General features: G+C 38.4%; 1 protein-coding gene across 2 annotated transcripts in view; it reads left to right on the top strand.

Moving 5' to 3' along the window:
• CDC14A (cell division cycle 14A) overlaps window positions 1–5,642 on the top strand; it is a 208,905-nt gene extending 203,263 nt beyond the window's left edge. The window contains exons 14-16 of one of the 2 annotated variants that reach the window (XM_069090526.1): window positions 2,367–2,417; window positions 4,204–4,326; window positions 5,207–5,642. In XM_069090526.1, coding sequence (XP_068946627.1) covers window positions 2,367–2,417; window positions 4,204–4,326; window positions 5,207–5,642 — 610 coding nt within the window. The remainder of the gene's footprint in view (window positions 1–2,366; window positions 2,418–4,203; window positions 4,327–5,206) is intronic. The other variant, XM_069090525.1, reaches the window with a different exon arrangement.
• The last annotated feature ends 7,674 nt before the right edge of the window (window positions 5,643–13,316 follow it).

The raw sequence follows: 13,316 nt of genomic DNA, 5'->3' as shown, positions 1-13,316 counted from the left end.
TCAGCATCTATTCATAATTGTGAATAGGATCTCTAATGCCCTCCTTCCCAAAGTATGCCTTATTGTATATTTGTGTAGTTTCATGCTGTCTCCCCCCGCTCCACCTTTGAATGCAAACACCTTGAAGTTAGGGGCTTTTTTCTTTTATTTTTTGTACACCTAGTACTTGGCACATAGTAGATATTTAATAAATGCTTGTTGGTTAATCAATTGATGATCCCCTTTGGAGTTTGTTTTGCTTATGAATATTCCCTCCTCAACTCTAACTTCTCTCTTCCTTCTCCTAGCTCCTGCTTATTTCCTTGTTGAATATGGTGAATTTACACATCAAGGTCTGTGCCTGAGTGTATGCATTTGTATATGCATGCATGTGTATGTTTTCAACCTACCTTTGCCTAGTTCAGATGAGTAAGGTTCATGAGATGTCCACGCCCCTCTACTTCTGTGTTTGTACTCTCGTCTTCTGGTACACCCCAATTATGAAAAACAGGAAGTTCCTTTCCTTATTTCTTCTCTAGTATATATTTTTTCTTCCCTTTCCTCTCTTAAAACAAAGCAAATCAAGACAAAAGCAATGCTAAGTCTTGGTTTTTGTTTTTAATTCTTTTGTGACCCTTGAAGACTGTTCTGAAGAGACCTTTGTCTCCTCTACCTGTTAGAATTTAAGCATTCCATCGTGATTAAGATCTTTCTAGTTGCTAGAATGTATTTACCTGTCATATTTACCTGATGTAGTGGCTACAGTGCTGGTTTTGGAGTCAGAAATACTTGAGTTCAGATCTGGCTCCAGACACTTAACTAGCTGTGTGAGCCTGGGCAAGTCATTTAACCCTGTTTGCAGTTTCCTCATCTATAAAATGAGCTGGAGAAGGAAATGGCAAACTCCTAGAGTATCTTTTCCAGGAAAATCCCAGATGGGGTCATGAAGAGTCAGATGTGACTGAAATCACTGAACAACATTTATCATTCCAAGGATTTCTCTTGACTCCAGTGTTTGCGTTTCTGTAGTTTTACCCACCTTCTGATGGTATCATCAAGAATACTTGAAAGTTTTCTATTCTATTCAAGATTAATTTTATTCTCCTGAAATGAAATACTTCCATTTTCCCAGATGAATTATTCTAGGATTTAAACCTTTTTATTTTGCTTTTTGGGATATTGTCTTTCAAATTTTCCTGCTTAGAATGTTTTTAGGATAGTCTTGTATGATCCTGACTTTAATTCTTTGATGTGTGAATCCTTTTTTTTCCTAACCCCTTATGGCATTTTTTCCTTCTACTTGAAAGCTCTGAATTTGAGGTATATCTTTCTGGAGGTTTGTGGTACTGTACCAGAACCAGATTCTACCCCCCTCTTTTCCTCTCATATGGGTTTGCTAGAGCCTGGTCTTGTAGCCCCTCTCTGTCATCTGAATACTACTGCCAGTACTGTTGCCCTGTCACAGTTCTCGATGGGGTGGCTAGTTCCTGGTCTTCTTCCTTACACCCTCCTCCACAACTATGACCTGTGTCAGAGAACTGTGTCCAGTGTTAGAACCAGGACCTCCACTCTACATGAATCTTTGGTTTTTGCCCTTGCTACCTGAGGTCCTAATATAGTTGCTGACCTTGGTCTCTCTTCTGTGTACTTTGCCTTGTACGCTGACCCATTGGTAGTTGGTTTTGTTCCCTGCTGTGGTCCTGTTTGGCCTCAACAATATATCATATATTGGAGAGCATGCTGGCTTCAGTCTGTCTGGAGATCCCCGTCTCTGTCTCTTTGGACAGTTACCTTAATAGAGTGTGACTTTGTTCCTTGCTTTAACTTTGACAGGCCAGAGCTGAGTAGGCCTCGTTTGTCAGAAACTGAACTGGCTTCAGGTCCTCCAGTGCCCACAGATCATCTTCTGTGTAGCCCTGGTCTGGATGGAAAAAAATGACTACTGTTTCCCTTTGGTTTTATTGAGCATTGCATCATCTGTTTTTTAATCTTTGCTGGGGACTTTTTGAGGGGAGCTGCACTTAGCTTAAACTTTTCGCTTCACCATCTTTATTGGAAATCTTTTTTGCTTACTTTTGGATAAAAAGTTATAGAAGATCCTTTGAATTAAGATCATAGCAGTGTTCTATTTGTGGAGTCAAGAAGTAGCCAGTTTATAAGAACATTAGCAAAATGGAAAGCCAGATCTGGAAGAAATAAGCATTAAAAAAAAAGCAAGCTTCTTATGTAAAAAGTCATTTAAAAAATTTTCCTTGCCAGTTTTATATTTTTACTAGTGTGACTTCATGAGGATAACATGTAATTGTCTGATCATATATTTTCATAAGGAAGTAAAATAATGCTCCCTTACTCTTTGGTAATATGTAAACATCTGCTTTTGATTTCAGTCGATTGGAGGAAATGAGACAACATGCCAGATCAATGTCACAGCCTCTCAGGTACTGATAAAGTCAGGTTTCTGGACAGCCTATAACTATAATCCTTTGGAACATTTCCTAACTTGGACATACTTAAAAACTAAAATAGCACATGGATTGGGAGTTTTTTAGTTTGTGTCCTATCCGTTTTGAAGTGCTATTTGATGTCCTCAGTGTAGAAGATACTTTAAAATATCATGGATCCAACTCCATGGCCAGAAGGGACCTTAATCACTGACAGTCCAGCCATCTCATTTTATAGATGAGGAAGAAATGGAGTTTAGGTGATTTGCCTGATGTCATCTAGGTAATTGGCATCAGTGAACCCAGGTCCTATGACTCCCAAACCCAGACTTTTTCCACTCCACCCTATCGCCATTCCTAACTCATTTTCATTTTCAGTCTCCATTTATTTCATTGTGGTTGTATATTTAGAAACATTACTGCATTATTTAAGACATTAAGAGGATATGTAGGAGCATAGGATTTTAGAACCTTAAAGATCAAATACAATCTTACCAGTTTACAGATGACTTTTCCAAAGTCACTGCTTTTCTCTCTCTGAGTTGGAGGGCTATATTTCTACATATCTAGATTTTCTTCAGTCAAATATTTTCCCTTGATTCGTTTTCTTTTTCTTTTTGGAGTATATGTGTGTTGCTCTGAAATGGAAAACAATGAATAACTGTTTTCTGCTTATGGACTTCCCTCCCCTTTGATATTTTCTCATCTCCTCCATTTTAAGGAGGAAACGATTAGTCTTTTCCTATTCATAACTTTCTCCCTAGCTGTCAGCAGTGTCAGGATTCCATCTGAAAGTTTTGTGATAGCCAAAGAAATGGTGGGGAAGGAGGATGAACATTTACTAAGTGTCTATTATGTGCCAGTCACTGTGCTGAGGGTCTTACACATATTAACACATTTGTTCCTCACTGTAGCCCTGGGAGAGAGGTGCTATTATTATCCCCATTTTACAGTTGAGGAAACTGAGGCAGAGAGAGATTAAGTTACTTGCCCAGGGTCACACAGGCAGTAAGTATCAGAGGCTGAGTTTGAACTCAGGTCTTTTAAACTCAGGCCTGGTGCTCTATCCAGTGTTTTTTTGTTCTTCTTCAGTAGATCTTATCAAACATTTAGAAATTTTGTTTGAGAGAATGCTGAGTGGTTGCCAGAAAGTTGCCTCTTCAGTCTCTGGGTGCTTGAGAACATTTAATTTATATAACTTTTCCCATCCTTGTTTTAGTGGCAGAGTGCTTTCCAAAGGAGGTGGAAAGCAGTGGAATTATACAGTTAAATGAAGTCCCTGTTTCATAGAATGTCTTAAGAGAAAGGAGAGACAAATGTAGATTTTTGTTCAGGATTCAACACATTTGGTAGCAACCTCATTAAAAAGCAAGCTGTATTATTTAGAGTAGAGAACAGTGAATTCAGAAGACAAGACTGTGTCAGTTAGAAAGTGTGACTTTGGGCAATTAATTTAACTCATCTCTCTGAACTTTTTTCACTAGTAAAATGGAGATAATGTTTGTATCCCCTGACTTTAGAGGGTTACTGTAGGGAAAATCCTTTGTAAACTCACACACACTAAGTCATTATAATTATTAGACCCCTCATAGTCACATTTCAGTCCAGTGTTCCTTCTATTATTAGACATCAGGAAGGGCTTATCAGAATGTATTTGGTGTACATGACTTTTGTTAACTTTATCTAGTTGGGATTTTTTTTCTTGTCTGCGTTTTAAAAGTTATTGAATATTTTTGAAGTGTCTGAAATGTAATGTGATGCTTTTCCCCACCTCTCCCCAAAGAGTGTGCTCTTCCTCACAAGGCTGCATATCTCCTTTGAAGCCCTCCAAGGTGGTATTGTCACCTTCAGCCTCTGCCAAGAGAATAAACAGAGGTTCATGCTCCTCGGGCTCCAGCACAAGGAGGTATGTTTTCTCTCTCCTTTTCCTTCAAGGTACTATCACTTTCCAGGAGTGTCAGGGCGAGAAACTGTAGTCAGTGTTGTGAAAATGATTGTGACCGCAGCAGCCGACCTAGGGGGCTGTCACCTCTGGGGAAGGGATGGCAAGGGGAAGGTGGGGAGTAGGGCCGGCCTCTATTTTGATTAGACTGTATTAGTGCCCTGCAGGGGTGGGAACAGGTTATGGTGGCACTAGGAGTAAAGAGATATTTGGAGAGTTTTGTTCTGTCTCTCTGCCAGCATTAAATTGGGTACGAGACTTAAAGAGCAGAGCTTTGTGTAAAGGTCTACCTTGTAATCTTCCCCTTTACAGTGATCCAGGAAATGATCTTCAAACTTTGGCAGCACCTGTGAATTTGTAATCTGTGAATATGAAATAGTATTTTCATTTCTTATTTTATAATGCACATGATATATGTGGTTGGAACCTAAATTTGTCAGCGACCATTGACATAGGCTTCAGATTGAATGGACATTGAGTTAAATGTTGCATACTAAAATCTGTTGTTTCTTCTGAGAAAGCCATTTTCATTTAATTGATGCCCTGGAACATAAAGGACCCCATATGTTTTATTTCAAGATCCCGATTCAAAGCATTTAGCCTAGCTTCTTATGCCTTGAATAATTTTTTTTGACGACAGAAGTTTGAGTCCATATATAAGCAACACATAATATCATCATCAAGAAAGAGAAAGGAGTTGTTCGATCGTCATGTACTTTGATCAGAATTGTCCTCATCACTTTTCCCTTAGTGTCTTAAATAGATGTCTTAAAATCATGAATTCTTTACATGGATATGCATTGTGTATGTTTTTCCCTCCCCCCCTACATGTGTTTCTGTTCAGCTTTTCCATAAATACTCGACTAGCCAGTTCTCTAGGGAACCTGCATGCTGCAACAGATGATTCAGAGAGCAAAAAGACCACACCGCCCACTAGGGCAGGTTACACAGTCAACCATTTCTCCAACCACTTGAATGGTAGCTCACAGCCGCCTGCCAGAAATTACCCTGAGCTCAACAACAACCAGTACGGCCGGAGTACCAGTGCTGGCACCACCCTCAACAGCCACAGCAGCCCGCACAGCGCCAAGGCCGATGAATACGTCTTCCGACCTTACACTGGCCTCTCTGCTTCTTCATCAAGGTTCCTGAGCCGTTCCATCCCTGTAAGTTCGCAGACACCACCTCTTGGTCAGAACCCTGAAAGAAACTTCTGTACCTTGCCTTCCCAGCCAAAGCTACCACCAAAGAAATTTAATAGTGTCAAAGAAGCTTTCTGATCCCTTCCCCCTTTTTTGAAACTGTCTTAACACATAAATTCTGCTTGCTCCTCTTAGTAAATGCCAAATTTCAACCGGGTTTTTCTTCATTTTTTCATTCTTTTTTAGCTGTCACTCTTAGAAGGGGAACAACCTTAATCTCTAATTTTTTCAAAAGCAAAACTTCTCATCTAAGTTACTTTCAGGTTCAATTTAAAAAAAATCATTTAGATTATATGGTGTCAATCTCAGGAGTTTGTTTGATTTGTCACATTAGGTTATAATGATAAGAGCTATATCTTTCAAGATATAAATGAATACATAAAATGACTATTTTTATTTAAAATATAGCAAATGGAGAGTATTTTTATGTTCTGCCTTTTATATTAGCCAAGATTCATCAAATTACATGCAAACTAGAATCATAGACTTCTAATGCTTACACATATCCTTGAGATCATCTTCTTACCCTCTGATGTTATACCTGAGGAAACTGAGCCTTAAGTGCAGCTAAGTGGCTTACTTTTGGCTACACAGCTAAGTAATCCCAGAGCCAGGATAAAGAAGCATTATGTGGAGAGGGATAGAACAAGAGAGTCTGGTCAGTTTTTGCCAGGGTTTGCCCCACTCTGACATGGAAAGAGGATTGATCTAGACAGATAAGTCCTTATTCTGCTCCTTCCTTGACATGTCCCTGGAACAAGTCTCTTAACTGATCTTTGTTTTATTGGTTCCATTTGCATTACGTTGATTTGTGAGCACAAAATGTGAGTGGGACTTTGAGTTTTTTGACTCATGTGAGCTGCAAGTCTAAGGCATCAATGAACCGTAAAATAGGTGAACCTGATGAGTAGTATCTGAAAAGGTCATTATCTACATTTTTCATTTGGATATGTAACAAAAATCCTAACCAAATATGGTTTATCTCATATCTAGTTATATAGAAATATCTTCTTTAAAAAAAAACTGTCCTTCTGTGTTTCTCCAAAGACCTTGAAGTAGGTTTTTATAGGGTTAACATGAAAGTGATTGTTGGAAAAAAGGAAGTGAGCGGTTTACACACAGAACTTTCTGACAATTAGGGATATCCAACATAGCATGGGCTCCCTTGCCAAAATGATGATCTTGCCGTCCTAGAAGAAGAAAAACATTCTCTTTAGAGCCTGTTCTTCCCCTGCCTTCTGTCTCTGCCTTCAGAAGACTCATGTGTAAGGAGGCATTTCCATAATTATTTCCACTAATTCAAGATGCTTTTGCTTTAACAAGCCCTTCCTTTAAAATTCAAATACCCCCAAGAAGGGTAAGTTTTATTATTTTATAATCTCATTACAAGTTACTTAAGCCAAATCCTCTAAATCAAATTGCAGTTTTGATTAGAGAGGATGGATGAAATCAGTAGATGTGACAGATTAGACAAGATATGTTGAAGTGCTGATCACACTCTATAAAACACATGTGAATCAATATTATGCAAACCTATATAACTGGAGTTTCTAAATATAAATAATAGTGTGTCTGAATTTTTATAACTATGTTCACAAATCAGGTATTTCACAGTAGGGGTCCTGACTAAGTAAATATTTTTACAATTTGGTGCTTGTAATTAACAAATACTTTTAATTTAAGTTAATAATTGTTATGCTTCACAATAGAATTATAAACAAAACTATGATTCATTGATTTGCTAATTGTTCTTAAATCCTACAGACTTTTATATGCCCATTTTGGGATTAGGAGTCACACGTAAATAAATATAGATTTATCCCAAGATTAGAAAGAGCAGAAAGGTGTGCATGAGTCACGTTTGAAATAATGTCAGATATAAATGCCAGGGGAATTGGTTATTTGAGCTGAAATATCAGGGTAATTGCTTCAGTCTTCCTCCCTGCTACTGGAGACCTGAGAAGTTTTAGACATCTTTTTTTTTTTTAACGTCATGTTTTTTTTTTCCTCTGATGATTTTTACATAACATTTTGTCTTACTCTTTAATTCATCTTCTTCCACTCATCCATTCTCTGACTAGATCGGAATAGTTTTCCAATAATTGGATTCGAAATAATGGCCTGTGTAGGCAACTACTGTTATACCCCCTGCTCCCCCAATTTGTCATCTCATATTTTGAGGGAGAAAGGCAAGGCAATTTGGGGTTAAGTGACTTGCCCAAGGTCACACAGCTAGTAAGTGTGTCAAGTGTCTGAGACCAGATTTGAAGTCAGGTCCTCCTGACTCCAGGGCTGGTGCTCTATTCACTGTGCCACCTAGCTGCCACTTGTCCTCTCATTTTAAAGGAAATTGTTTATGTATAGAATTATCCAACATGACACAATTTTATTCCTTCCTTTTCTTCCTGCCTCCACTAAATAAGGAGAAGCAAGAACAAGTTTTGTCTTTTTCTTTTTTTAAATATTTCTTGGAAAGAAATGGCTGAATTGGCCGGGCATTTTGATCCCAGTGGATTGATGACAGAAAGCCTGGATTGGTATGGAAACTCCTGTTTATGTGGAACAAAATGAAGATGTGAAATGTATGCTGGATGCTGCTTAGTCTCTTTATTGTAGCAAGTAAAATAGTCCATCTTTCATTTTTTTTCTAACGATGCTAGCCATAATGATAGCTGAATTTGAAGATGAGAATCATGGATGGCTATATTGTATTAAGCTCTCATGGGAATAATGCTGCCTAGCATAGTGTCTGGAACGTAATAGGCACTTAAAAATGCCTTTTGATCTATTGATTGATTGATTGATTTCAAGAGAACTGCTGGTGGCAGTAGGGTCTAGAGGGAATCTAATACTTTAAAAGCTACACTTAACATGTTTCTTTGAGAAGCTTCATTTGTTCATTAGCTTTATGTAACAGCATAATCCAGAAAAACAGTATATGTGAAACACTTATTCTGTCATTAAAGGTTTTTTAGCACACATGATAAGAAGCAGCAATGAAGAGCTCCTATGGTTTTGACAAAAAAAAGGCAATTGTCAAACTTTGTTTCCATCTTTAAAAATTTTTTTTTGCTCTTTTCTAGGAGCAGGACAAGGGCAGCTCTTGTAGTAATGCTCTCATTCTGAATAACTTCATTTTCATTAACTACTGATTTCCTACTAATTGGAGGGCTTTTCCTGTCAAGGAAATGAGTGGGCAAAGTCTTCAGAGAGGAGAAAAAATATTTATTAAAAAATCAGAGTTGTAGAGTTCTGTCATATGTCTTAACATTTTCAAGATTTTAAATTTTTTTACACTGTTCTTATATTCAAGGTTTTTAAACATTTTTATTGCTTCAGCTGATAAAGCAGTTAAATACATAGTTTCCAAAGGCCAAGAAACTCCCTTTTTTAAAAGTACCTTTGTTTCTTTCCCATGAATGCTAGTAGGAATTACAAATTAGTTTTAAGTTCCTTGTTTGCTACTTTCTTGGCCCCTGAGTTACTTATGTTTTTATTAATGAGCACCAGTGAGACTTCCTTCAAAAAGAGAAAAACATAAGAAATATAATGAAATACAGCCAAACTGTGACAATTATGATTAATAGTGATGATAACTGTGATATTTTATTAACTTATCATCATCATTGAGCATTTATATAACACTTGAAGGTTTTCTAGGTGCTTTACATCCATTATCTCATTTGGTTCTCACAAACAACCCTGAGAAATGAGAACCCAGAGGAAGACTCATAAAATAGGATTTGAACCCAAGCCCTCCTAACACCAGATGCAGCACTCTATCCATTATACCACACTTTTGAGGGGGGGGTACTTCTTGGAGGGGGAAAGTAGAGCGATTGGGGTTAAGTGACTTGCCCAAAGTCACACGGCTAGTAAGTGTTGTGTCTGATGTCAGATTTGAACTCAGGTCCTCCTTACTCCAGGGTCGGAGCTCTATTCACTGCGCCACCTAGCTGTCCCTATACCATACTATTTTTATACAATATTTATGTAGCACTTCATTTTATGCAATATTTATGTAGCACTTTATTTTATATAATATTTACGTATCTGAGGATAGCAAGAGTTATAACAAACAGGTGTAAATTATCTTTATAGACTCTTGGGATTTACCAGTATTATTATTCTTATTTTCTTGTGGTAGAATCTATATTACAGAGAATGTAGTTACCATAATGGACTAGAGACTAGGGCACTGAACTGGAGTCAGGAAGGCGTGATTTCAAATGTTGTCTCAGATACTTATTAATGTGTGGACCCAGGGCAAGTCTCTTAACCTCACAATGCCTCAGTTCCCTCATCTGTAAAATGAGGAGGTTGGACTTGGTTTCTTCTAAGGTTCTTTCCAGCCTTAAATCTATGATATAAACCTAGTGGTCCACGTAGATGATGTAAGGATTCACACCCCTTCAGATCCAGGCTACGAGACTAGGGACCAGGGGAGCAGCTTTGGTTCGTTTAGGGCACTGGGATTCATTACTGCCTCAGGTACTTTGTAGTTCTGGGATCTTGGGAAAGTGACTTAGTTCATCACCTTCAATTTTCTCATATATAAAATGTGAATTATAATGCCCATAGTAGCCACTTCACGGGGTTGTGGTGAGATAATAGATGCAAAGCACTTTATAAGCCTTCAAGGGCTAGACAAATTCTGGCTATTCTCTAGTTTGGATGTAGCCTCATTAAAAAAAGAATTCTTACCTGCCTGACTAGTAAGTAGTAATATCTGTGAAATGCCATTAGAGGGTTACTTTCTCAGTGAGATCTGGATAGTCAGCTCTACTTCTGTTAATGTTTCTCAGACTTCTTTTGTCTCTATTCTAATCACCATGATCTGAAACCACTGAATCCAAGATTGACTTCTGGTCCTGTAATCGACAAGTTGTTTGTTCTTGGGCAAATCACTGAATCTTTGGACTTCATTTCTCTTATGTAAAGTGAGGTAGATAGACTAGATTATAAATGAGGTCCTTTTTGGTTCAAACATTCCTTGATTCTGTGAATTACCTTCTAGCCTAGCCAGTTTCTTTCTTTCTGTTGTCTTCTGTGTCCTCCTTCCCCCTTTAATCCATTCAACAAAACACTTCCAGATTCACCATCAAATAGCCAGCTTTACTCTCTACCATTTTCTAATATATGAACTCTATATTCCAGTTATTCTTTTCTCCGAAGCTTCCCTACCCACCTACCACATGCCTACTCATTTCCTCCTCTGTGTTTTTTTCTCATGCTCTCTCCTGTCCCTATAATATTCTCAGTCAGTTAGTCAGTAAACATTTACTTAATGCTTTCTATGTGCCAGGCAGTTTGCTAACTTCTGGGAATTCAGAGGACAAAAGACAGTATTGCCAGATCAGAGGGTATACACAGTTTTATAGCCCTGTGGATGTAGTTCCAAAATCTTCCCTAGAATGGTTAGACAAGTTCACAACTCCACCAGCATTGCAGTAGTCCCCATTTTTCCCACATTCCCTCCAGCATTTGTCACTTTCCTTTTCTGTCATATTAACCAGTCTGATAGATATGAGATGGTATCTCAGAGTGTTTTAATTTACACTTCTCTAATCAGTAGTGATTTTAGAGCATTTTTGTGTGACTTTTCATAGTTTTGAAACTGCTTGTTCATATCCTTTGACAATTTATCAATTGGGGAATAGCTTATATTTTTATAAATTTGTCTCAGTTCCTTGTATATTTGAGAAGTGAGGCCTTTATCAGAGAACCTTCAGCATGGGAATATTGTCTTATTAGTAAGCAGTTGCTGAGTGGATAGGGGATCTCTAAAACACACTCCTTTCCCCTTTGGAAATCTAGTCCTACATAGTTCTCTTCATTTATTTTTAAATTGGGTCTCTTCATCTTGCCTAGGTTGGAAGTTCAAAGACTACATAGTCACAGGGATGATCCTACAGCATGAGAGCTTTGACCTGCCCCATTTTTGACCTATTCCAGTTAATTCCTCCTTAGGCAACTTTGTGACTCCTGTTTGTGGGGTTTTACCATACTGAAAACACTTGATTGGCAGAGTTCACTACATCTGAGCTTTCCTGGCAGCTGGAATTATAGGCATTTTGTCACCAAATCCAGCACATAGCTATTTCTAATTGAGATATTCGCAGATTTAAAAAAAAAAAACTCCAAATCTCAATTATATTATTTCACTATAGTATTTAAACAGCCTCCAGTTTCCAGTAGTATTTATTGACTTTTCCTGACTTTGAGTAGATATATTTTTCCTTTTTCATTTCTTACTTTGAACACTGTCATCCTATCTTCACTTGAAGAATTATATTTAATCACTAAGACTTGGGAGTTATACCTTTCTGTTTGTCTCTGATTTTTGATGTTGCTATGGTTTTTCAACTTTCTTCTTGTCATGACATCTCCTTAAATTTAATGCTGTTATTTAGCTGAGAGATTTTAATAATGTTAATGGGCATTTGAACTGAAAGTTTGTGTTGAGCCATAACTTTAATAGTCAAGAAGCATTTATTAAACACCTACAGTTTGGGACCCAGGGGGAGGATGGACTTGTGTCTGTGGTGGGTGGGGTGAAGTGCCGTGAACCCCCAAGGACCCCACCCTGTTGGTTTTGTTGCCCAGCCCCCTCTCTGGACTTGGAAGCAGGGGCTGGAGCAGTGTGAGTGGAAGGACACCCTCCTCTGCCCAAGAGAACTTTATTTGGACTCTTGTTCTGAATTGAGGTGATAATGCAGTGTACTTTGTGTTTCTTTAAGGCCCAGTGGCCACTTTGGTAACTTTAGTTCTGTATCTTGAAAATGTGACCTAAGAGATGTTTGGTGCTAATTCAAATGTAAATTGTCTATGCTATGGGCATGAAAGATCTTGGGGCCAAATGTAATGGGAATGTAAATTTTTTAAGATCTTCCCTGCCCCTAGGCTTAAGTGCACCTGGAGCCTGCCAGTGGGAAGCTTGTTTCTCAGGAGATACTTTGTGATTGGGCAGTGGGTCAAGAAGGCTGTTACATTCTCTGAGCCAGGAGAAATCTATATAAGCCCTGATGGGAGTCTTTGCTTTAAGACTCAATTTGAGAAGTGTTGTGTGATTTGACCAGATGAGACTCTGGGCAGCCGTTGTTGAGACCCCCCCCCCCCACTTTGAAAAACCCAGATGTTGATGCTTCCCTCTCTGATAACTGTGATTTGGTATGGATGTAATGGTTGGAAAGTTTGGAAGCCTGTCTGCTGAAATGTTCTTGTAACTTATGCTTGTAACCTCTGTATACTCTGAAGTTCGGGGTGCTGACCTTTTTCCCCCTGATCTAGGTAAACAATATATGTTTGATTGATTAAAGTAAGCTTGTTAACCCATTTTGAGTTGCTTTCCTTTAGAAAAGCAGATCTAAGAACCTGTGTTGGCAGCCACCCTGGCGATGCTGGGGTGCTTGCTGCTACAGCAATATATTAAGTACTGAAGATACAAAAAAAGGCAGAAGAGCTCCCCATGGAGCTCATGGTCTAATGGGAGACAAAATATGCAAACAACTATGTACGAACAAGACTTAATAGAGGATAAATTGGAGACAACCAATAGAAGGAAGGCACTAGTATGAAGGGGAATCAGGAAAGGCTTCTTGTAGAAAGTCAGGAGGTGGAGATGAAAAAGAATTCTAGGAACTGGAGGAGAAAATGTGAAAATGTCAAGAACTGGGAATAAGGATGTCTTGTGTGAGGGGACAGGAAGGAGACAGTGTCATTGGATCAAAGGGTACATGGTAGTGATTAATA

Source organism: Petaurus breviceps, unplaced genomic scaffold (assembly GCF_028583685.1).
Source record: "Petaurus breviceps papuanus isolate PSGF00001 unplaced genomic scaffold, PetGlider_PUasm1.0 186, whole genome shotgun sequence".
Classification (NCBI taxonomy): Eukaryota; Metazoa; Chordata; class Mammalia; order Diprotodontia; family Petauridae; genus Petaurus; species Petaurus breviceps.
Note: the sequence above shows the minus strand (reverse complement) of the source record. Positions and strands in the feature narration are given on the sequence as shown.